The following is a 24,127-nucleotide window of genomic DNA, read 5'->3' as shown; positions in this document are numbered from 1 at the left end:
TTGAAAAGAAAATTATTCTTTAAACCACAAAATAATGGGTAAAGTCCTCCTGTTTTGGCTAATTAAAAAAATAAATCGGGAATGGACACGGAGAGAGTTAACTTCTGAGTGTAATGGTTTAGCCACATTTTCAACGATTAAATCTGTACCCTACCCACTAAATCAAAAGAATTCCCTTTTGCACGGTTGGATGTTTAGACTTCCTGAGCACCTACGTGTTAGATCTTTTTCATCTTTCTTTCATGAACTAGTGTGAGTCTTTTTCCTCAGTTATACTAAATGTTCACCAGCATCAGTAATCCCTGGAGGAGATGATGGGCTCGTCACTGGCAAGGCAAACTACTTTTTCTTTATGCCCATCTGCGTCCTATGAATCTACAGCCCCGTTAATATTATAATCACCTCTGCTCTGCATCAATAACATCCTCATCCGAAATCAACAATCCAATCAAAGCCATCATTTCATTTTCATTTTTAACTAGCGTCTGTAAAATTTTTTACAATACTCACATCCGCTGGAAGGCTAGGACTCCTTCCCCTTCTTTAGGGAGATGACTTGTGCCGGTCATTCGGTACCTCTGTTTCAACTTCAGATTTCCAGGAACTGTTAAGAGACCCGATATAATGCGAGGGTAACAAATCCTTGAATCCGTGGGACTTTCAGAGTGTTTATTCCAGAATCTGGCAAGGTCTTGCAGTTTTTCCAAAAGGGCAGAGGAGTTTGGGGGGGTGGGGTGAGCGTGAGCCCAGACTCGGAAAGGTGAAGAGAAGAGAAGGAATTATGCAGCTAAGATAGATTGAAACTCTTGAGGGAGTCAGGTTTCATTGTTAGTGAAAGAAATTGGTTTGGTCTTAGGAAGTCATAAAAGGGATGAAACAGATAGAATAGAGATTTTTCTGGGAAAGTTGCAAAATCATTCATTCATTCAACCGTATTTATTGAGGGCTTACTGTGTGCAAAGAACTGTACAAAGCACTTGGGGGAGTGCAATATAAGAACAGACACATTCCTGCCCTCGACGAGCTCACAGTCCAGAGATGTTCTCTTTTGTGAACGTAATATTTATGTGGGAAGAAAGACTTGATGTTTTCATATAATAATAATAATGATAGTATGTGTTAAACGCTTACTATGTGCCAAGCACTGTTCTAAGCGCTAGGGGGATACAAGGTGATCAGGTTGTCCCATGTGGGGCTTATAGTCTTAATCCTCATTTTACAGATGAGGTAACTGAGGCACAGAGAAGTTAAGTGACTTGCCCAAAGTCACACAGCTGACAAGTGACCGAGCCGGGATTCGAACCCTTGACCTCTGACTCCCAAGCCCGGGCTCTTTCCACTGAGCCACGCTGCGATATGGAGAAGAGTTTTTGTTGTGTATAGTTTGAATAGCCGAGTCTTAATCGCCTGAATTCCCAGAAAAGCATTTCAAGATTCTGGATCTCCCAGGAAGCCATATTACAGAATAAATGAGTTTGCGGGGACAAGTGGACCTGCAGAAATCAAATTTCAGATAACTGTGGTTTGATGTTATTTGATGAGCGAATTTGTATTCTAAGAACTGTGAGAAACTTTTTTGAAAAAGTAAAATACAGCCTCAGATCAATCATGAGAAGTTTCGGGCTATCTGTCTGTTGCAGTACTAATTTTAAGTGAATTTGTAACTAGATTTAGGTCCCCTGACTGAAATACGAGCAGCCTATTTGCAGGATTGTATCCCAGTCTTTTAGGTTTTCAACAGGGATGATAATTTACGAGGTGCTGTATCTTAAGCTGAATTTTTCCCAGGAATCACGAACTATTCCGAAAGAATAGTTTGATCATCTTCCCAGCAAGAAATGGCTTCTTGATGACTGTGAATTGAGGAGAGGTGGAAAGGGAGATGAGAAACCAGAAAGAATCCAACCTATGAAACAGTTCCAGGTAGAGCTTGCTGTTTTTGCCCAGTTGTCACGTGCAACTCTTTCCCACCCATAGGTAACATGAAATAGATGTCGATTAACAGTGTTTGTCAACACGCTGTCATCGTCTCCACGCTTACCCGTCAGATTTCCGCACCCAAATCGCATCGGTCGGCCATATATTTGAACTCTGTAGAGGTCTGGTATAATATTCTGATCCTTGACGGGTTCTGATTTTGTCGGGGCTGAAGTTGGCCAACAGCAGCTATGGGATCTGTGCGATTCAGAGCCGGGCTGGAATGTCCTGCTGACAGATAGTGATTTGCTTTATGAAGTGTGCCCATTTTGCTCTATTGTCTGGTTTATATTTGTCGCTACCAGCTGTCCAGCTTAATAATGCCGAACCTCCCCCTCTAACAAGTGACTCCAAAAGAGTTAAACTCTCAGAGCAGTTTTCAGAGGAAGAAGGGGAAAAGAAACGGGGGGTGGGAGGAATTTTCTCTCTTTAGCTTGGTAAAAGCCGCACACTGCAGCTCTCCCTACTGGTCGAAGCGAACACCCTCTACAGCAAAGACGCGATTCCAAAAAAGCCAACTTTTCTGTTGGTTCGGGGTCGACACCCCTCCCGCCCAACTGTGAGAAAGCTGTAAATCATGAATATCAAACCCTGCCATTCTTTTAGTTAGAGGATTCATAACCCCTCGAGCCTGTGAGTGTTCTGGAAAGCAGAAGTCCGATCTGTCAGAGAGGATCGGGTTCCCTTTCTGGCTTATTTTTAACTGGGATCCCATTCCGCCTCCTTCTTGACCGGCACAGGTTGTTTTCGAATAGCCCGTTAGTGTACGGGGAATTTTTTTGGTTTGGTTAACCGGATTCCCTAGGGAAGAAAATTAGCCTTTGGCCGAATTCACACGTGAAGCCAAATTCTGTGGGCTCGCCGGCGAGAGAACTGACAAATCATTTTCTTGTTAAGGTTGCTCGGTCGTAGTTGTCTGAGATATGAGTCTGAATCGCAACCGTTACCGTTCTGCCCGTTGTCAAGGCCGTGGCAAGCGGGAATATTTGTACCGTGAATTATGAATATGTATGTATTCAGAATACGTGAGGGGAGGGAAAAAAAGACGGACAGGAAGCCGTGCCGTATATCACAAAAAAGAATCTGAATCCTTCAGCAACCCAGATTAATCACAGAAAGTATCCACGCAAAACTAAATAGATATGTAGAAACCAGTGAAGCCTCTAAGATATTCTGTAAGCAGCACCTTGCATTTTGAAATGCCTGAATGTGTACAAAAAAGTATATATGTGCAGTGGAAATGTTGACCATCAGGCAGTCGGTTGTACTTATTGAGCCCCTGCTACGCGCAGAGCACTGTACTAAGCACTTGGGAGAGTACAATATAACAGAATTAGCACACACGTTCCCTGCCTATAACTATAGTATTTCAAGCGTGGTGCTGCAGTGTGTTCTTAATTAAAAGGCACATGCATGTGTGGATGAGTGTGTACCGATGGATTCCTGTAGGTGTGAGTTATAATGTAGCTGAATGATTGTGATAAGGCATAATCAGCTACAGTATTGTTAAACCAAACTGCAGTTTGGCTTTAGGAGGTCCATTACTATTAAATGAATTCATGAAAATTTGGCAGTATCAACGCCATCAAGCCTGAAAGGTATCAGCGTTTGGAACAGAGGCCTTTATTTGCAACATTTTACTGCGGGCTCATTAGTTTGAAGAGGGGGTTGTCACATATTAACTGCATCCGAGAGTTTGCCCTTCTGCCTACCCCTTTGATCAGAAATTCAGCAAACAGAATTAATTTCTTATTCGTTTCCTTACGTCTCCCCGGTACCGGTCACCTGTGAAGTAATAGCAAACCGGATCTCCGCAGATCTAGGTAAAATCCTATAGAAAGGAAAATATAGGACAGTTTTGACCGACGGTCTCGTAAACAAACCGTTGGCTACGGATGTGAATAAACTCTTCGTTGCCAAACTTAATACTTGTTTAGGAGTGAAACAATGTACAACAATCCTATTAACCTACACCAGGAGAAGATAGGTCCTTTCCCTGAGGAATAAACGGGTGTGAATATTTCTGGTGGGTTATTGACTCAAAAAACTCTTCTTTCTTAGGGAAAACTCAAGCTCTCCTTATGGCAAAGCAGCTCCGAATCAAATTCCCTTCCAGGGTTTTAGTTAGCACCTGCAGATCGGACCCTGGGAGCTTTGTTGTGAGTCAAAATAGCTACAAGGGAAACATCATCGTGGTTTGGATTTTTTTTTCCCCGTGGTTTCATTTGGAATTGAATTAGGAAGAGAAAGTTTTTAGCAGTTTAATTCACTTCTCCATAAAGTTTATGGAGCAGCAACAGCTGGTTGAGTCCATGGTAGAAAAATCTAACTTCCAGTGGCCTGGCTATTGTTTCTGAATTAAGGGAAAAACTCATTAGCTGGTAATGAAATCACAGGAAATAAAAGCAAATAGCACAGAAACCCCAGCAAATAATTACCTTGCACCTGACACAAAGCTGCTCTATCTTTCTACTCAAACCCTCAGAAATTCCCAACTTATCACTCTATGAAGCATGAATGAAATTGAGTTTGACTCTCAGGAAAGAAAAATAGAGAAGCCATCCCCCTTAGAGGCCCCATGGTACAGTACTCAGCGGAGAACCTGCCATTGAATATAGTAAGAACTGTATTTAGTGTCCAATTCTTATGACACAAGAATAGGGGAGCAAATTACCAGCTAATAGCAGGTGAGTCCTTGGTTCAGTTCTCGGGTCTCCCGTGAAAGTAGAAAGAGAAGAAGGGTCTAAAGGTGTGAAATGTGATTAATGGATTTGTGATATGGTATGTATATATGTGTACGTATATACACACCCAGTGTATATGTAGATGGAGGAGAGAGAGATTGAGAGATTGATTGTAAGTGAGTTACAGTGCGATAGTGGGTGGCAAAAAACCTTCCTTTGGGAGAGCTTCTCTAAGTAGACAGAGATCCCAAGCTTTAATTGTGAAGATATTGAGTGAAAGTATCTGTCACTATAGTTTGTAGTCACTTATGCAGGTTCCCACTGGACTCCGTTGGTTATCACCTGGCCTGTTCCTGTCAGAGACATTCACATAAATTCAGAGCAAAGACTAAATTGGAAGAGTGGGATTCCAAAAAATACAAACCCCAACAAAAACCCAGCCTTACCCCCAAAAACTTGACGAGAGTAGTTTGTTCCTTTATAGTACCGTGTCCCGTGTGTATTTTTGACCACGATTCCAGTAGTATACGAGAATTAGTGTTACATAATATTTAGGAATGTTTTGGCCCAAGGAGTGATGCTAAACAAGAATTTTTAGCGGAACGTTAATTTGTGTACAATATAAAAGTAATGTTCTGACATTTGCATGCAGAGAACGGGTACGCAGTGCAGGCGCGAACTGTCTAAACTACATCCGATCAGATGGCGGCCGTCCCTGGGCTCCCCATCTGATCATCCAGTTGAAGGGGTAAATTTACGGCCCATTTACGAGCTGGGTTTTCTACAGAGAGGGAGAAACCCCCCTTTTCCTCTGCTCTAACCCTTCCCCCCCTCACAGCATTTGTGTATATATGTACATATTATTCTATTTATTTTATTAATGATGTGTATATAGCTATAATTCTCTTCATATTGATGATTTTGATGCCCGTTTGACTTGCTTTAATGTCTAGCGCCTCCCTTTCTAGACTGTGAGCCGGTTGTTGGGCAGGGATTGTCTCTGTTGCTGAATTTTACTTTCCATGCGCTTAGTACAGTGCTCTGCACACAGTAAGCGCTCAATAAATGCGATCGAATGAATGACGGTTCCTGCCGACGTGAGCTGCTTCCTCCGATAAGTTCCTTCCCTGCCCCTTCGAGCCCACAGTCACACCGGCTCTCCAGGGCCCAGATTGGCGGAAGGGGCAGAGAGGAGGAGGTGACTGGGGTCGGATGTGGGGGAGTAACATGGCGTAACGGGCAGATCACGAGCCTGGGAGACTGAAGGTCATCGGTTCTAATTCCGGCTCTGCCGGCTGTGTCATCCTGGGCAGGTCACTTCACTTCTCTGTGCCTCAGTTGCCTCATCTGTAAAATGGGGATTAAGACTATGAGCCCCAAGTGGGGCAACCTGATTACCTTGTATCTACCCCAGTGTTTAAGACAGTGCTTGGCACATAGCGCTTAACAAATACCATCGTCATCATCATCCAAGGAAATCGGGCCAGACGCAGTCCCCGGCCCACGTGGGGCTTACAGTCTCAAATCCCTGTTTTCCAAATGAGGTCACTGAGGCCCAGAGAACTGAAGTGACTCGCCCAAGTCACACAGCAGACAAGTGACGGGGCCGGGATTAGTACCCATGACCTTCTGACTCCCAGGCCCGGGCTCTACCCACTGCACTATGCTGCTTTGCCTCACAGTCGATCAGGAACCCCACTCAACTGCTGATTCATTGGATCCCCTTGAAGGATTTTGTCTGATTAATGTGGTGTAATGCAAAATATGCCAGTCCTTTGTGGAACCCACAGAAGAAAGGCACAACCTGGGAGCCAGAAGGGCGGAGGTTTCTAATCCCGGCTTCTCCACTTGTCTGCTGCGTGACCTTGGCAAATCAATTCACTCCTCTGGGCCTCAGGTACCTCATCTGTAAAATGGGGATTAAGACTGTGAGGCCCATGCGTCCAACCTGAGCGTGGCTTAGAGGAAAGAGCCCAGGCTTGGGAGTCAGAGGACATGGGTTCTAATCCCGGCCCCGCCACTTGTCTGCTGGGTGACCTTGGGCAAGTCACTTAACTTCTCTGGACCTCAGTTACCTCACCTGGAAAATGGGGATTCATTCATATTTATTGAGCGCTTACTGTGTGCAGAGCACTGTACTAAGCACTTGGAAAGTACAATTCGGTAACAATTAGAGACAATCCCTGCCCAACAATGGGTTCACAGTCTAGAAGGGGGTGTGAGCTCCACGTGGGACGACCTGATTACCCTGTATCAACCTCAGCGCTTAGAACAGTAGACTGTAAGCCCATCGATGAGCAGGGATTGTCTCTATCTGTTGCCAAATTGTAATAATAATGTTAATAATAATGTTGGTATTTGTTAAGCGCTTACTATGTGCCGAGCACTGTTCTAAGCGCTGGGGTAGACACAGGGGAATCAGGTTGTCCCATGTGGGGCTCACAGTCTTAATCCCCATTTTACAGATGAGGGAACTGAGGCCCAGAGAAGTGAAGTGACTTGCCCACAGTCACACAGCTGACAAGTGGCAGAGCTGGGATTCGAACTCAGGAGCCCTGACTCCAAAGCCCATGCTCTTTCCACTGAGCCACGCCCAAGGGCTTAGTACAGTGCTCTGCACATAGTAAGCGCTCAATAAATACTATTGAATGAACAGTGCTTGGCACATAGTAAGCACTTAACAAATACCATAATAGTAATTGTCATTATTACCCCAGTGCTTAGAACTGTGCTTGACACATAGTAAGTACTTAAATGCCGTCATCATTATTATTATTTATTAACTACTCCTCTTGAGATTGAATGACATAAGAGGAGGTTTGCGTTTGTGCCTAAGGCTTCTGCTGTTATTTCTGCAGTTTATTGGGGTAGGTTTAAGGTAAATAAATCAGTCACGGTCCCGGGTCTCAGACCTGACAGTTCTGGAGGTAAAGAGAACTGGCGTCTAACCCCTTTTTACCGCTGAAGAAACTGTGATTTCCATGACTTGCTCAAGGTCATGCAGCAGGTAAAAGGGACAGAATGTGGATTAGAACTCTGTTCTGATTTCCAGACCAATGTTATTTCATTCATTCAGCCGTGTTTATTGAGCGCTTACTGTGTGCAGAGCACGGTACTAATTTACTTTTAAAATATTCCTTCAGCCAGGTGGAGCATTCATTCAGACTGCGTCCCATCTACAGTTGGGTTACTGCTCTCCTCCAAAATATGGGGCCCAATTTGGGGTTGGTGGTGTAACTACCCACTTTGGGATACCTACCTTCTGAAACCCCAAGCATCCCAGTGGAATTAGTTAATTTTTCTGGAGGTGAATGGAATGCAGGGCAGAACCAGTCGGATATTTTTTCCCTTCTACCATTCATCTGCAAACTCCCTGGGTGAGTTGTCTATAGCGAGGCTAAGTGGAAAGAGCCCGGGCTTGGGAGTCAGAGGTTATGGGTTCTAATCCCGTCTCCGCCACTCATCTGCTGTGTGACCTTGGGCAAACCATTTCACTTCTCTGTGCCTCATCTGTAAAATGAGGATTAAGAGTGTGAGCCCCGGGTGGGACAACCTGATTATGTGGTGTCTACTCCTGCATTCAGAACGGCGCTTGGCACATAGTAAGCGCTTAACAAATACCATTATCATTATTATTATTACACCCGCTGCCTCCCCTTTCCTCTCCTCCAATTGTCTCCTTGACCCCCCTTCAGTTTGGCTTCCGCCCCTTTCTCTCCACAGAAACCGTCCACTCCAAGATCACGAGTGATCTCTTTCTTGCTAACTCCCAACGGCCTCTGCTCCATCCCAATCCTCCTTCACCCTCTCAGCTGCTTTGGACACCGTGGACTATCCCCTTCTCCGCCAAACTTTATTCATTCAGTCATATTTATCGAGCGCTTACTGTGTGCAGAGCACTGTACTAAGCACTTATAATAATAATTATGCTATTTATTAAGTGCTTACTATGTGCCGAGCACTGTTCTAAGCACTAGGGTAGATACAAGGTAATCAGGTTGTCCCACGTGGGGCTCACAGTTTTAATCCCCATTTTACAGATGAGGTAACTGAAGCACAGAGAAGTTAAGCGACTTGCCAAGGTCCCACAGCTGACAAGTGGCAGAGCCGGGACTAGAACCCGTGTCCTCTAACTCCCAAGCCCAGGCTCTTTCCACTAAGCTACGCTGCTTCCCTAAACTTGGCTTCACTAATTTATCTGCTTATCTAAACTTGGCTTCACTGACTCCTCCTATGTAATAATAATTGTGGTATTTGTTTGGCGCTTACTATGTGCCAGTCACTGTACTGAGCTCTGGGATGGATACAGAGAAATCGTGTTGACACAGTCCCTCTCATTCATTCATTCATTCATTCAATCGTATTTATTGCGCGCTTACTGTGTGCAGAGCACCAGGGGCTCGCAGTCTCAATCCCCATTTTACACGACGAGGTAACTGAGGCCCAGAGAAGTCGTAGCCGCTAATTCCCGATCTTTTTTGCGGGCTCTGTCTCTCACCCGCTAATGGAAGAGATACCAAGCGTTGGCAGTACGTTATTTTACCTCCGTAATTTCGGTGATGAAAAATGGGTCTCTATTTGGTTCACAGCAGTTGTTTTTTTACAGCCGAGTAGGCCCGCGTGCCGACTCTGGATTGTGTTGGTCATGTCGTTTCAAGCACATTCCATCTCTGGCCAGTGTTTAGGAACATTTTCAGTCAGAATGAAGACTGCACAGTGGTGTTTCAACTTTAGCTATGGGCTGTTTACGCTCTTGTAATTTCAGCTCCTGCTTTTTGATTCCTAATTAGTATTACTGAGTAGACCGGTGACCAAGCGCTTAGTGCGGTGTTTCGCACATAGTCAGTGCTCAGTAAACGCTATCGGATGAACGAGGAGAGCTTTTCTGCGGGTTAGGCCCAGAAACGGCTTCGTCTAGGAGAACTTTATTTTTGACCTTTGGCCTCAGAAGTAAACACTGTCATTCCTAGGATTCTATAGCTTTCCAGATTTCAGTTCTGTTCAACTTTGGCCTGCTTTTTACCACAGAGCACAATTCAGGGTTTATCTTTCCAAAGGCCAAAAAAGGGGTATCTAACTTCCCACCCTCCTCCTCGCACCACTTTGACAGGGAATAACGCTTAAAAATGAAGCCTAACTTCCCCCACCCAGACATTGTTCGCTGATGAGCATTGGAGTTCGGAATCTGTTTTTTATGGTGTTTGTGAAGCCCTTACTATGTGCCAGACACTCCACAAAGCGCTGGAGTAGATCAGGTTGGACACAGTCCACGTCCCACACGGGGCTCACGGTCTAAATCCCCATTTTCCAGCGGAAGGAACCGAGGCACAGAGAAATGAAGTGACTTGCCCAAGGTCACGCAGCAGACGAACGGTAGAACCGGGATTAGAACCCAGGTCCTTCTGACTCCCAGGCCCGCATCTTGTCCACGCTCTGGTTTGTATTTCAGATCATACTGAATTTCTTGAAAAAATCCGGTTTCTATGTTTGCTGGAGAGTAAATCAGTTGAACACCTGCCTCCTTCCTGTTAGCAGCAGCCTCTATATACGTCTAGAACTTTTGAGAGAATTTGAAATATCGAACCCCCTCGTCCTGTGTCAGAACGTGCCAAAAAAATCTTCCTTCTGCACCTCTGGAGACGCTGTTTCGGCTCTAGCCACTTTGGCAGGGCATAATCATAGGTGTTAATTGAACTCAGAAACACCCCGAACCTGATTACGTTGCCAATCTTAACACTACATGTCAGATCCCGGATCACGTCTAATCTCAGATCTACCCCTTCCTTGCTGTGTGACCTTGGGCAAGTCTCCTAACGTCTCTGTGCCTCAGTTTGCTCATCTGTAGAATGGAGAGTAAATAGCTGTTCCCCTCCTGCTTAGCCTGGGAGCCCCATGTGAGACAGGGACCGTGTTTAATCTGCATGTATTGTATCTACCCCAGTGCTTGGTAAGGTGCTTGGCAAATCCCACAGCTATCGTTGTAATTATTATCATTATTATTGACATATATTTTTATGGTATTGGTTAAGCATCTACTATGTGGCAGGTACTGTTCTGAGCTCTGGGATAGATACGAGCTAATCGGTTTGAATGCGGTCCACGTCCCACATGGAGCTTACAGTCTTAATCTCCATTTTACAGACGAAGTAGCGGAAGCACAGAGAAATTAAGTGACTTGCTCAAGGTCACACAGCAGACAAGTGGCAGAGTTGGGCTTAGAACCCAGGTCCTTCTGACTCCCAGTCCTATGCTCTATCCAGTAGGCCTTGCAGCTCCAGGCTGCTTGTTCAAAATCACAGACCAGAGTTAAAGCTTGGAATGGGACTGAAACCCAGAAAATCTGTTTCACGGGCCTCGCCAGGAACCTCATTCATTCATTCAGTCGTATTTATTGATTGCTTACTGTGTGCAGAGCACTGTAGAGAAGCAGCGTGGCTCATTGGAAAGAGCGCGGGCTTAGGAGTCAGAGGTCGTGGGTTCTAATCCCGGCTCCGCCACCTGTCAGCTGGGTGACTTTGGGCAAGTCACTTCACTTCTCAGTGCCTCAGTTACCTCATCTGTAAAATGGAGATTAAGACTGTGAGCCTCATGTGGGACAACCTGATTACCCTGTATCTACCCCAGTGCTTAGAACAGTGCTTGGCACATAGTAAGTGCTTAATAAATGCCAACATTATTATTATTATTATACTAATAGCTTGGAAGAGTACAACAATAAACAGACACATTCCCTGCCCTCAACGAACTTGCAATCTAGTTACCTCCTATCGTGTCTAATCTCTTTAATAATAATAATAATAATGTTGGTATTTGTTAAGCGCTTACTATGTGCAGAGCACTGTTCTAAGCGCTGGGGTAAACACAGGGGAATCAGGTTGTCCCACGTGGGGCTCACAGTCTTCATCCCCATTTTACAGATGAGGGAACTGAGGCACAGAGAAGTTAAGTGACTTGCCCACAGTCACACAGCTGACAAGTGGCAGAGCTGGGATTTGAACTCATGAGCCCTGACTCCAAAGCCCGTGCTCTTTCCACTGCGCCACGCTGCTCCTCTTTAGACCGCAAGCCCGTCAAAGGGCAGGGACCGTCTCTACCTGTTACCGACTTGTACATTCCAAGCGCTTAGTTCAGTGCTCTGCACGTAGTAAGCACTCAATAAATACTAGTGAATGAAATCTCTGACTGGTTTCTGGAATCAAGCCCTAGGAAATGGTTTCCTGAATAACTCTTTCCTGAGTTCCTGTGTTCCTAGGTTATGTACGTATCAAGTAAAGCATACCCTTCTTTTGTCCAGAAGAAATTCATAGAAATTTTTCTAGACAACGTTTAGAGTATGAATTCATCTCTTCCAATTTTTTTTCCTCCTGTTCCCCTTATAGGAGGTGACCAAGCTGAAAATTACCAAGGACCAGACAGCTCTGATGATAACCAAAGTGGGACCCATGGCCATTCGTTAATGTCAGATACATCATTTATTTCAGATTCTCAGGATGAGGGTGAGTGTCATCTCCGTGGCTTCCGTGCCACCCAAATTTGGGTCTTTTTGCCTTTAATCTCTTTTGCACAGAGTGGACATTATATCTTTCTCCGGGTAATCGTTCTAAGAGCGACCAGAATTCGTTTCATTCTGGGCCTGGTCGCCCTGGGTGTCTCAGTGCCCCTGGAGCTAATGTCTCCTGGAAAGTCTAATCCCCACGTGGGAGCAGGAAAGCAGCATACTGATCTTTCTGCATATGAGCGGTGGCTCAAAAAGCTAGGAGAGTTTTCTAGGACGCAGGGCCCGGAGCCTCTACTCTTCTGGGGCTCCCAGCAGCCACTGAGCTGCTTAAGACCTTTTCTTATCTTACGCCGTCGAGTCGTCTCCGACCCGTAGTGACACCGTAGACACACCTCCCCCAGAACGCCCCACCTCTGTCCGCAATCGTTCTGGCAGTGTATCCGCAGAGTTTTCTCGGTAAAAATCCGGAAGCGGTTTACCATCGCCTCCTTCCGCGCCGTAAAGTTGAGTCTCCGCCCTTGACTCTCTGCCACGCCGCTACTGCCCAGCACAGGGGAGTTTTGACTTTTAGCAGATGGCCTTCCGCTCGCTAGCCACGGCCCAAGCTAGGAATGGAATGGGTGGGCCTCTACTTGACTCTCCCTCCCGGAGTTGAGACTGGTAGAGTACTGGAAACACTCCAGGCGCGACTCTGAGAGGATAGCTGAGGAACTGGGAGCCCCAAAAAGTGATGATCTGGAATTTCAGAGCTCAGTAAGCATCTTTCCCAAGTCATTACCTGTAGGGAAATTCCTCACAGGGTAGGTGAGGCTTTGCAGGGAAAGAAACTGAGAGCAACATGTTCCCACTGAGTTCTTATTTTCCCCTGAATTCACAGTTCTTCAGTTTGCTATTACTAATATTTATTCCGTACGTTTCTTTTCTTTCCCATTGTACCCGGGATTTCATTGTCTTTAAAAATCATACTTGGATACCTATTTTTTAATCACCTAATCCTTCTGATTCACCTTCCTTAGTCATCCTTTCTTCTCTCCATCTTCCTTTTCAGTTTTTCATATCAATGTCTCGGTTGCTCGGATGCTTGTTTGCATATAATGAATGGTAATCTTAAGAATTAAGAAGCTAATCTGTTTTCTAGGAAATGGTGAACGACCTTTGAAACGTTTGGAATTGTAGGTTACACTTTGTATATTGAAGTATAGGGTATGAACCTATGTATTGATTTACGTAATACACTAAGCAGCTGTACTGTATGGTTTGGAGAACAACCTCGATTGATCTTTGGGGAATAATGGTATTAAATTACTAATGTAAAATATGACCGAGTCTAGTTACCGTTGATCGCTTGTTTCATATAGTTCTGCTCACGTGTTTGGTGGCGTCTCGTGTTCCATTTCGTCTTTGACCCAGATTCTTAATATGTTTCTCAGTTAGGGAAATTGAGGTATTTAAAAGTTCAGATTGCTCAAGATGGGGCAATTAGCAGCGGGCTTAGATTTAGATCGTGTGTTTAGAAGCAATGCATAGTTCAAAAGTCTAAACATAGAACGTAAACCGGATGCTTTCACAACAGAAATGGGGGCATTCATTTCCTATTACTGGGTAGCATAAGGAAGACCTTGTCTCTGTCTTCTGGAACCCAAGGAAATTGTTAATTTCTTCTTCTTCTTTTTTTTTTTTTTAACACCCAATTCTTTTCTTCTCCCTCTTCCACCTGCCCCACTCTCTCTGCCCTCCTTGAAACTTCTGTCCCTATCATGGCTCATTTATCTCACCACCACCCCCCATATAGTGTTTCTCTGAAACCCTGAAACAGCCCCAAATGCTTTTTAAAAACCTGTTTCTCCACTGCTGCCTTTTCCCAACTCTCTCTCAAGGGCTTAGTAGGGTGCTTTGCACACAGTAAGTGCTCCATAAATGCGATTGAATGAACGAGTGAAGGGTAGGCCATGGTAGATGGGTGAGGAAGTAAACAAATGAAAAAAAAAAGTACCAACCAAAAAAACCCAAAACGGCAACACAACCATCCCCATTCACCTAAGAACAGAGAAACAATAACCATGTTCCCTAGTCTGTTTAGGTCAGGCATTCGTGAAAAAGACAGAATGATTTAGAAGAATGTAAAAACCCATCCAGTTGCGTGCTAGGAAGAGTAAAACTTGGGTACAGACCAAACTATGCATAAAAAGGAGAGCACATTACCTCCTAACCATAGCTCCTCCCCAACTCTGTAAGTGCAGCCAACGACCAGAGAACTGCATTTTGGGCCCGGCTGAGACGCCCTCAAGACCATCAGGAAAGAAAACTTCTCGGTGGCAAAACGGCAAATTGAGGTTTCCAGACCTGAGCGGAGGCCGTACTAAAAATGGAGAAGAAATCAGAAAACGCAGCACTCAATGCACAAATAGCGTACCATGTTAAAAGAAGCGGCATGGAGTAGTGGATAGAGCACGAGCCTGGGAGTCAGAAGGTCATGGGTTCTAATCCCGGCTCCGCCATTGATCTGCCGTTTGACCTTGGGCAAGTCACGTCGCTTCTCTGGGCCTCAGTTTCCTCCTCTGTGAAATGGGGATTGAGACTGTGAGCCCCCCGTGGGACACGGACTCTGTCCAACCCGATTTGTTCGTATTCACCTCAGCGCTTAGTACAATGCCTGGCACACAGTGAGCGCTTAACAAATACCAGAATTATTATTACTGAGAGTGCAAGAGGCTGGAAGTGGCTCTCGTGAAGTTTTATCGAAGTTGGAATATTTCACCAAACCTGTGAACCGGATAAATGAAACCAAGCCAAATCCCGATTAGATTTGGGGACCGGTCGTCGGGGTATGGGAGATGTAAAATTGTAAACTCCATGTGGGTAGGGGATCGGAAATTTGAGCTCCATTGAACACTTTCGCAAAAGTTTCCAAGGGTAGAAACTCTCTATATACTATTAATTGATTGATGGATTGAGGCTGCTTCTAAATCACTTGAGGAAATTTCTCTCCTTCTCTGCATTACTTATTTCCAAAAGACGTGGAATATTTCATTACTTTTTCATTTTTAAAGGACTCCGATTCCTTCCCGAAATGCTTATTCGAGGCTCAGTGTAAATAAGAACTTCATGGATTTGAGACGTGATTCTTTGATCATTTACAATTTGGCCATGATCCTACTGGAAAAAGAAGTAAATTCTTTAACTTTTGAGGATGCATTCATCATTTCAGTGCGCTGGAATGCTTATGAGGATGACAAGAGCGGTACTTGACGGCAGCATTCTTACGGCTTAAAATAGTTAAGGCAGCTATGAGCGGTGCGAGTTTTCTTCTTGTGCACTTTGAATGTATGAACTGTAAGGGAATATTCTTTGTCTGGAACTATATCATATTTGGAATTCTCCATTTCATTTTCAGCCGGGCTTTATTTTTCTCTTCAGCAGCGTTAGAGGGAGTCTGAAAAATTCAGGGCGTTATGTACTTTCAGATGCTTTATCTCCTTTTGAGCGCCAGATATCGTGTCTTCGTCTTGTTAGTAGGTATACTTTGCTTTAATAATTGCACGCAATTCTTGTCCTCTCTGTGAAATTATGTGTGTGCATTTAAAGATGTTTGTGGCATGAATATGTGAGCTTGATTCTGTCTTCTGGAACTGAAAGTTGAGTATCAGTTCTGGAGTCACGTATCATTTCATTAGTACGGTGGCTTTCCGAAGGAGTCTTGGCCATCAGCACCAAGTGAGACCATCCGGTTTCAGTTCACCAGGAGAAATTAAGAACTCCCGAATTTAATTAACTGTTATGAGGGCAAGCAAACCGTCTCTTAGAATTCCAGTGGCCTCTTTATAAAGATAAATGCCTTATTAGATTTAAACCATCACGTCTTTTATGTAGCCTGGTGTAAATCACAGATGTAGATGACAGACTGGATTTCAAAGTTGACGGTAATTTATATAACTTAAACAAATAATTACTGAGGATTATACACATTTGGTGAAGAGTAAAAAAAAAACAAAAACCCGGCAACAGTGATCTCTCTTTGAATCGTCCATTTTTCATTCTTTAGCCTAGTGGAGTTGGACAGTTTGTGTGTTTTCAAACATTAACCTTCCACTTAGGGTTTAGTCGAGTTGTCTTACACATTCTACCAACTGCTTATTCCTTTTCTCTTCCCATTTGAGCGGGAACCACCTGCTGATTTCATGGAAATTGGAACCTCTATTGAGGTAATGGCCAGTTCCTTGGTCGTGCTTTTCCCTCTCTTAGGGTATGATTATGGCGCTGCTTCTGAAGGAGGCATTATGGCCTATTGGAAAGGCCCCGGGCCTGGAAGTCAGGAAACCTGGTCTCTAGAAGCAGCACGGCTCAGTGGAAAGAGCCAGGGCTTGGGAGTCAGAGGTCATGGGTTCGAATTCCGACTCCGCCACTTGTCAGCTGTGTGACCGTGGGCAAGTCACTTCACTTCTCTGTGCCTCAGTTACCTCATCTGTAAAATGGGGATGAAGACTGTGAGCCTCATGTGGGACAACCTGGTTACCCTTTATCTACCCCAGCGCCTAGAACAGTGCTCTGCACATGGTAAGCGATTAACAAATACCAACATTATTAACATTATTATTAGACCTGGCTCTACTTTGAACTTGTGGAATTTTCTCAGAAAAACCTCGGTTTCTACATCAGTCAAATGGGAATTGGTAATATCTGTCCTACCACTGGGGATGCTGTGTGAGCAGATGAGATCATTGATAATAATAATAATAGTATTTGTTAAGCACTTACTATGTGTCAGGCACTGTACTAAGCGCTGGGGTGAGAAGCGGCATGGCTTAGTGGAAAGAGCCCGGGCTTGGGAGTCAGAAGTCGTGGGTTCTGATCCCGGCTCCGCCACCTGTCAGCTGGGTGACTTTGGGCAAGTCACTTGACTTCTCGGTGCCTCAGTGACCTCATCTGGAAAATGGGGATTAAGACAATGAGCCTCACGTGGGACAACCTGATTACCCTGAATCTACTCCAGCTCGGCACATAGTAAGCGCTTAACAAATGCCATAATTATTATCATTAATTATCATTATCATTCATGCCTCCCTTCCCCCCCGCAATGCGTGGTCTGGTACCGTGAGATCCTAAGTGCTTTGAAAACCAAATTGTACTATCCATGCTGTCCTTGTCTCTGTCTGCCAAGCAGTTTCCTTCCCCAGAAGGTACGAGGGGCAGGGGTCTGGATTGTCGGGGAGGACCAGGAGAGGATTCCACTTACTTTGCTCTGGTACCTCCCTGCCCTTTATGATTATGGGTGTCCTCAGGTGGAAGGGAAACAAACGGCAGAGATGGGGAAAGGCATGGGAAAGAAAGGGCAAACTGGAAAAAACCCCTGTAAACTGCATGCGGGCTTGGGTTTGGGGTTTAGGGGGACTGGTACAGTGGGTGGGAGTTGGGTCGGGAAGGGAAGTGACAGAGTTTAAATGAGAGGGGCTTGAATAAGAAGCGGGAGGGAGTGGGATGAATAAACCAAAAAAAATTAAATAAGAGGATGGAGATGTATTTTCTTAAGGCTGACAATAGCTAGAGATACATCCCCTCAGTTGTCGAATCTGATGCTTGAAAAGCAGCGTGGCAGAGTGGATAGAGCGTGGGCCTGGGAGCCAGAAGGACCTGGGTTCTAACCCTGGCTCCGGCACTTGTCTGCTGGGTGACATTAGGGAAGTCACTTCACTTCCCTGTGCCTCAGTCACTTCATCTGAAAAATGGGGATTGAGACGTCGAGGCACACGTGGGACAGGGAGCGCGCCCGACCTGATATCTTTGTATCTACGCCAGTGCTTAGAACAGTGCTTGGCACATAGTAAGTGCTTACATGCCATTATTATCATCATTATTACTATTATTATTATTATTAATAATCGGCATTTATTGAGTAGCTGCTCTATGCAGAACTCTATACTAAGCACTTGGGAAGAGCACGGTGGAGTTATTTGACATGATCCCGGTAGTAATTTACAGAGAGGAAGAAGCTAAGAAGTTACAGAAGGAGGCTAGCTTTTCCTCAGAGTGAAGAAAAAAAAAATCCTTCACATCTGAAAACCAAAATACATATTCATGGAAATTCAGATATATTCCATTTAAGTTAATAATAATAATGATGTTGGTATTTGTTAAGCGCTTACAATGTGCGAAGCACTGTTCTAAGCGCTGGGGTAGATACAGGGCAATCAGGTTGTCCCACGTGAGGCTAAAAGTTAGCATCTTTTGCGGAAGTCTTGCTCAGACATTCCCACAGTGCAGTGAAGTTATATTCCTCGACAGCGTGTACCTCGTGGAGTGTGTTTTTCCTTAGATTTACAAGCTGCAAATTAGGATCCAAATATGAAATTGTTTTCTGTACTCGTAACGTTAACCATCATTCCCCTATTATTTAAGCTTCGTTAAAGTCGTTAAAGAAGCAGTGTGGCCCACTGGAAGGAGCACGGGCCCGGGAGTCAGAGGGCGTGAGTTCTAATCCCAACTCCCTCACTTGTCTGCTGTGTGACCTTGGGGAAGTCACTTCCCTGGGCCTCAGTCCCCTCATCTACCAAATGGGGATTCAGTAACTGTTCTTCCTCCTGCTTAGACTGTGAACCCTCCGTGCGTTCTCTGTGGCTTTGGGCGAGGTGGACTTATTTTCCCTCAGCGAGAGGGAAGTGGCGGGGGATTAGAATTACTACACTGGGAGCGCAGGGTGTGGAGAGGAGGGGAGCAAAGCGCTTCGTACGGTGCTCTGCACATAGTAAGCGCTCAATAGATACGACTGAATGAATGAGAAAAGTCACCGAGAATAGGGTAGGGTAAGGCCGGAGAAGACAGGAACAAGGAGCTAGGAGGAAATTGATTTTCCTGCAGCAATTGGATGAAACATCGAGTTTGGAGTTGATTTCCCGCCGGGGTAAATCAGCGCACGCTGTAGGAGGGGTGTTTACCGAGTCTAGATCGGTCGCAACCTGGGATTTGCCCGTAATTAATTGAGAATTCAGCATATTCATGTAAATTCGTGTGAACCTGAACTGTTGGTGCTCAAAAGGATGTTCCGGTGCTTTCCATGTACATAAAGAACATTTTGCTAATGCTCATTAAATCAACTCAGTGGCTTCGGTGGCTACATGAACGTAATAGCCCACCTGTGGAAGACGGTCTTGTGAAATGCACTTCACCTGACTGCACAGGCTAACCTAACTACCTTTCTCCTTTAACTACCAGGCAGTGGATTAGCCCTTTGGGACCAGGCTATTTTAGGAACGATCCTTTCTCCCGTGCCATGGTACATGGAGCCGCCATCAAATCTTACGGGTTCTCCCAAAACGTGCAAAATTGGACAGCGTAGCTTGGTCATTCTGCCGGACCCCCGTATCGTTTCCATTGTTACTATGAAAGGCCTGTTGAAAATGTCAACGCGTATTTGTTTTGTGTAAATTGAAGTAGCTGTACCAACTCTAATAATAATAACAACGGATTGTGGTATTCGGTGAGCGCTTAGTTTGTGTCAAACACTGTCCTAAGCTCTGGGGAAGAGCCAAGTTTAAATCAGGTTGGACAAAGTCCCCGGCCCCCATGGGGCTCACGCTCTTAATCCCCATTTCACAGATGAGGTAACTGAGACCCAGTGAAGTGACTTAACGTAGTGACTTAATAGCAATGTTGGTATTCGCTAAACGCTTACTATGTGCAGAGCACTGTTCTAAGCACTGGGGGAGATACAGGGTCATCAGGTTGTCCCACGTGAGGCTCACAGTTTATCCCCACTTTACAGATGAGGTAACTGAGGCCCAGAGAAGTGAAGTGACTTAACGTAGTGACTTAAATAATAAAAATGATGGTATTTGTTAAGCGCTTACTGTGTGCTAAGCACTGTTCTAAGCGCTGCATTTGAAGATAACAAGGTAATCAGGTTGTCCCACGTGGGACTCACGGTCTTAAACCCCATTTTCCAGATGAGGTAACTGAGGCACAGAGAAGTTAAGTGGCTTGTCTGAGGTCACACAGCAGCCAGGTGGCGGAGGCGGGATTAGAACCCATGACCTCTGACTCCCAAGACCTGGCTCTTGCCACTGAGCCACGCTGCTTCTCTAAACAAAATCAAAAACACAGTCCGTGGCTCACACTGGGCTCACAGTCTAAGTAGAAAAGAGAACTGGTATCGAATCCCCATTTTCCAGATGAGGTGAACGAGGCACAGAGAAGTTACGCGGCTTGCTCCCGGTCACACAGCAGGCGGGCGGCAGAACCGGATTAGTACTCAGATCTAATAACTTGGCTATATTGGACTCTCCCAAGCACTTAACACAGTGCTGTGCAAACAGTAAGCGCTCAATTCAGTCAGTTGATTGATTGTACAGGGGGCCAAGCGGGGCTTAGTGGCAAGAGCCCGGGCTTGGGAGTCAGAGGTCGGGGCTCTAATCCCGGCTCCGTCACCTGCCCGCCGTGTGACCTTGGGCGAGTCACCTCACTTCTCTGGGTCTCAGTTCCCTCGTCTGGAAAATGGGGATGAAGACAGTGAGCCCCACGGGGGACAACCTGATGACCTCGTATCTACCCCAGCGCCTTGAACAGTGCTTGACACATAGTAAGCGCTTAACAAATACCATCATCATTATTATTATTACTATTAGTAGTAGTACAGGTGAGTACTTATTTTGCACTTGGTGCCGTTTTAATAAATAAAATGATGGTGTTCAGTTTTAGCACTCTGTAGCCCAGTGGGCTACTGTGGCTACTGGGCTGCCCTGTAGCTATCCCGACAATCCCAACTCCTCTCCATTCCTCTGCTCTAATCGCTGTTCCCAGCTAAACGGAGTCCAGGCACTGTTAAGAAGGGAAATGTGCATCTTTTTTCATGGAATTAAGTCCTTTCCTGGTCTTGTCTTACGCCGTCGAGCCGTCTCCGACCCACGGCGACTCCATGGCCACCTCTCTCCCAGAAGGCCCCACCTCCGCCTGCAATCGTTCCGGTAGCGGATCCGTACAGTTTTCTCGGGAAAAATCCGGAAGCGGTTGACCATCGCCTCCTTCCGCACGGTAAAGTCGAGTCTCCGCCCTCGCCTCTCTCCCGGGCCGCCGCTGCCCAGCACGGGGGAGTTTCGACTTGTAGCAGATGGCTTACTGCGTGTCAAACGCTATTCTAAGCTCCCGGGTAGGTACAGTTGAGATAGGTTGAAAACAATCCCTGTCGCACGTGGGGCTCACGGTCTAGTAATAATAATAATAATAATAATAATAATTGTGGTATTTGTTAAGTGCTTACTGTGTGCTATGCACTGTCCTAAATGCTGGGGTGGATACAAGCAAATCAGGGTGGACACAGTCCCGATCCCACGTGGGGCTCACGGTCTCAATCCCCATTTTCCAGATGAGGTAACTGAGGCCCAGAGAAGTGAAGTGACTTGCCCAAGGTCACACAGCATACAAGTGGCAGAGCCGGGATTAGAATCCGTTGACTTCTGATTTCCCAGGCCCGGGCTCCTCACTTTGCCCGCCGTGGGCCGTGGGCCGTGTCCAACTTAATTTGCTTGTATCCACCCCAGCGCTCAGTACAGTGCCTGGCACCTAGTAAGCGTGTAGCAAGTACCATTTTTATTATTATTTAAAGCAGGGGAGTTCTCTGATTTTCCAGAGCCCCGGGCCTACCAGAACTCGGCCAAAGAAACCCCTCCCTTTGTGGTCAGAGATTTGCGGTGAACATCTAGTACAGTGCTCCAGTAAGTGCTCAGTAAACACCACCGAATGAAGGAGTCTGCAGGTATAGTTAGGCCTGAAGAATATCCGTGTTCAGAAAAAAAGCAAGAGTTATCTAATCTTGACCTTCTAATCCATTCACATAATGTATACTCATTTCTATTTAATTCTTGAATATCTCCAGTTATTGTACTTGGGATAGCTCCTTTACTGTTCTTCCCTCCTGCCCAATTACGTTTATTCATCTCTCCTTCATGTCTAGCCCAACTTCTCCTCCTTTAGTTTCAGGCCGTTGCTTCTTCCCGAAACATCTTCAGAGACTGGAGAAGTCCCTTAATTCATTTATATCGTTACCTTTGGAAGGTATTTATAGAATGAGATCATTCCTCCCCGGAGTCTTCACGTTTCCCAACTACATAAATTTCAGTTTCCTCTCTTCCTTCCTTCACTTCTCTCGTAACGTCTCCTCCGGTCCCCGTGCGATTTTATCACAGTTCTTTCTACTCTCCAGCCCGGAGGGATCTTCTTCCAAAGGGTGTTTTTGGTTGTTTCCCCTCTTCCTTCCTTCACTTCTCTCATAACGTCTCCTCCGGTCCCCGTGCGATTTTATCACATTTCTTTCCAAAGGTGGATTTTCCCCTCTTCCTTCACTTCTCTTAGAACATCTCCTCCGGTCCCCGTGCGATTTTATCACATTTCTTTCTACTCTCTATCCCGGAGGGATCTTCTTCCGAAGGGTGTTTTTGGTTGTTTCCCCTCTTCCTTCCTTCACTTCTCTCATAACGTCTCCTCCGATCCCCGTGCGATTTTATCACATTTCTTTCTACTCCCTATCCCGTGGGGGGATCTTCTTCCACAGGGTGTTTTTTGGTTTCCGCAGGCCTGGAGAGGGGTTTGAAATCGTATCGACCCGTTAAAAAATGCACGAAGATTTCTTCACGTGGTGATGGATGCCCTTCTGCCAGGCCTGCTTGGGTAGGCCTTGCTTTGGCATACTTTGGGATAGATGTGTATTTTAATGCGTTAACGTATTATGGTTTGTTGGAATTGAAGGTCTATAAAGTAGCTGTTAAAGGGGGTTTTATGGACCACGGAAGCGATTAGAGTTCTTTACCCCCCTCTTGTGGTCGAAGGGAATAACCGCTTTGTGTTTCTGCGGCATCGAACCTGACTGGGTTTTCTCAAAAATGACCCCAAAAGGCTCAAAAATGGACCAGTGGGATCAGACAAGACGAAGACAGGTCAAGGGTGGAGTGACGTGCTGCCTAAATCTCTACCGGAGCACTTCCCTGCAAACCCCTCTTCCCCCCCAAAGAAAAATCCACTGCTTCCTAACGGGACGAGCCTGGGCGAGGGGAAGGCTCGGGGAAGATAAAAAGCAAACGTCCGGAAGTTCTCTTTGTACTGTCTTTCCAAGGGGCCGAATTCCAAGAAGGAAACTGGATCCGCAAACCAGATTTTCTAGTACATTGTGCTTTACGTTTATAATGGGCCTGATTAACAGCCCGGGCTGACTCGAACAGATTTCCCAAATCAAACCTATTAAATTCACTAGTTCTCAAGGATGATGGTTAGCGTTTGCCTTGCGTGGCGGACTTAATTTGGCTATTATTATTATTATTTACCATAAATAATAATAATAATAATGCTCTAATGAGTGGCAAATTGCTAGTGGAAAGACCGAGGCGGCTATACAAATGAGATGAAGTCTCAAAGGTGGATTTTCCGTCCCCAAGTGCCATAAAAACGTCTTGCACAGCGCTTCGTTTTCTTGCACTGCGGCCTGGCATTCTCTTGTCCTGGAAAATTTGGTGTTTTGGCAAGAACATTTAAACGTTGCTCTTGGTACATGCACATATATATATATAAAATACATCCAACCGTACATATATATATGTGTATATACTTTGAAGAATTCTGTATGTGCAATTTCAGTGAGGTGGGAGAAGCAGCGTGGCGTAGTGGAAAGAGCCCGGGCTTGTGAGGCAGAGGTCGTGGGTTCTAATCCTGGATCCGCCACGTATCGGCTGTGTGACTTTGGACAAGTCACAACTTCTCTGTGCCTCAGTTACCTCCTCTGTAAAATGGGGATGAAGACTGTGAGCCCCACGTGGGACACCCTGATTACTTTGTCTCTCTCACAGCGCTTAGAACAGTGCGTGGTATATAGTAAGCGCTTACCAAATACCATTATTATTATTTATTATTAATCGTCCGGTCTCGGTGTCATCCTACTAGGGACAATATAGTTTAGGAAAATAGGAGGTGGAAAGGTTAAGACATGGCAATC

The 24,127-nt window shown here is 45.4% G+C and overlaps 1 protein-coding gene across 1 annotated transcript in view; it reads left to right on the top strand.

The window, feature by feature from the left end:
* SKAP1 (src kinase associated phosphoprotein 1) overlaps positions 1 to 24,127 on the top strand; it is a 380,005-nt gene that overhangs the window by 76,096 nt on the left and 279,782 nt on the right. The window contains exon 4 of the mRNA XM_029075297.2: positions 12,041 to 12,157. Coding sequence (XP_028931130.1) covers positions 12,041 to 12,157 — 117 coding nt within the window. The remainder of the gene's footprint in view (positions 1 to 12,040; positions 12,158 to 24,127) is intronic.

Source organism: Ornithorhynchus anatinus, chromosome 11, assembly GCF_004115215.2.
Source record: "Ornithorhynchus anatinus isolate Pmale09 chromosome 11, mOrnAna1.pri.v4, whole genome shotgun sequence".
NCBI lineage: Eukaryota > Metazoa > Chordata > Mammalia > Monotremata > Ornithorhynchidae > Ornithorhynchus > Ornithorhynchus anatinus.
This window is presented reverse-complemented; position numbering and strand designations above follow the sequence as displayed.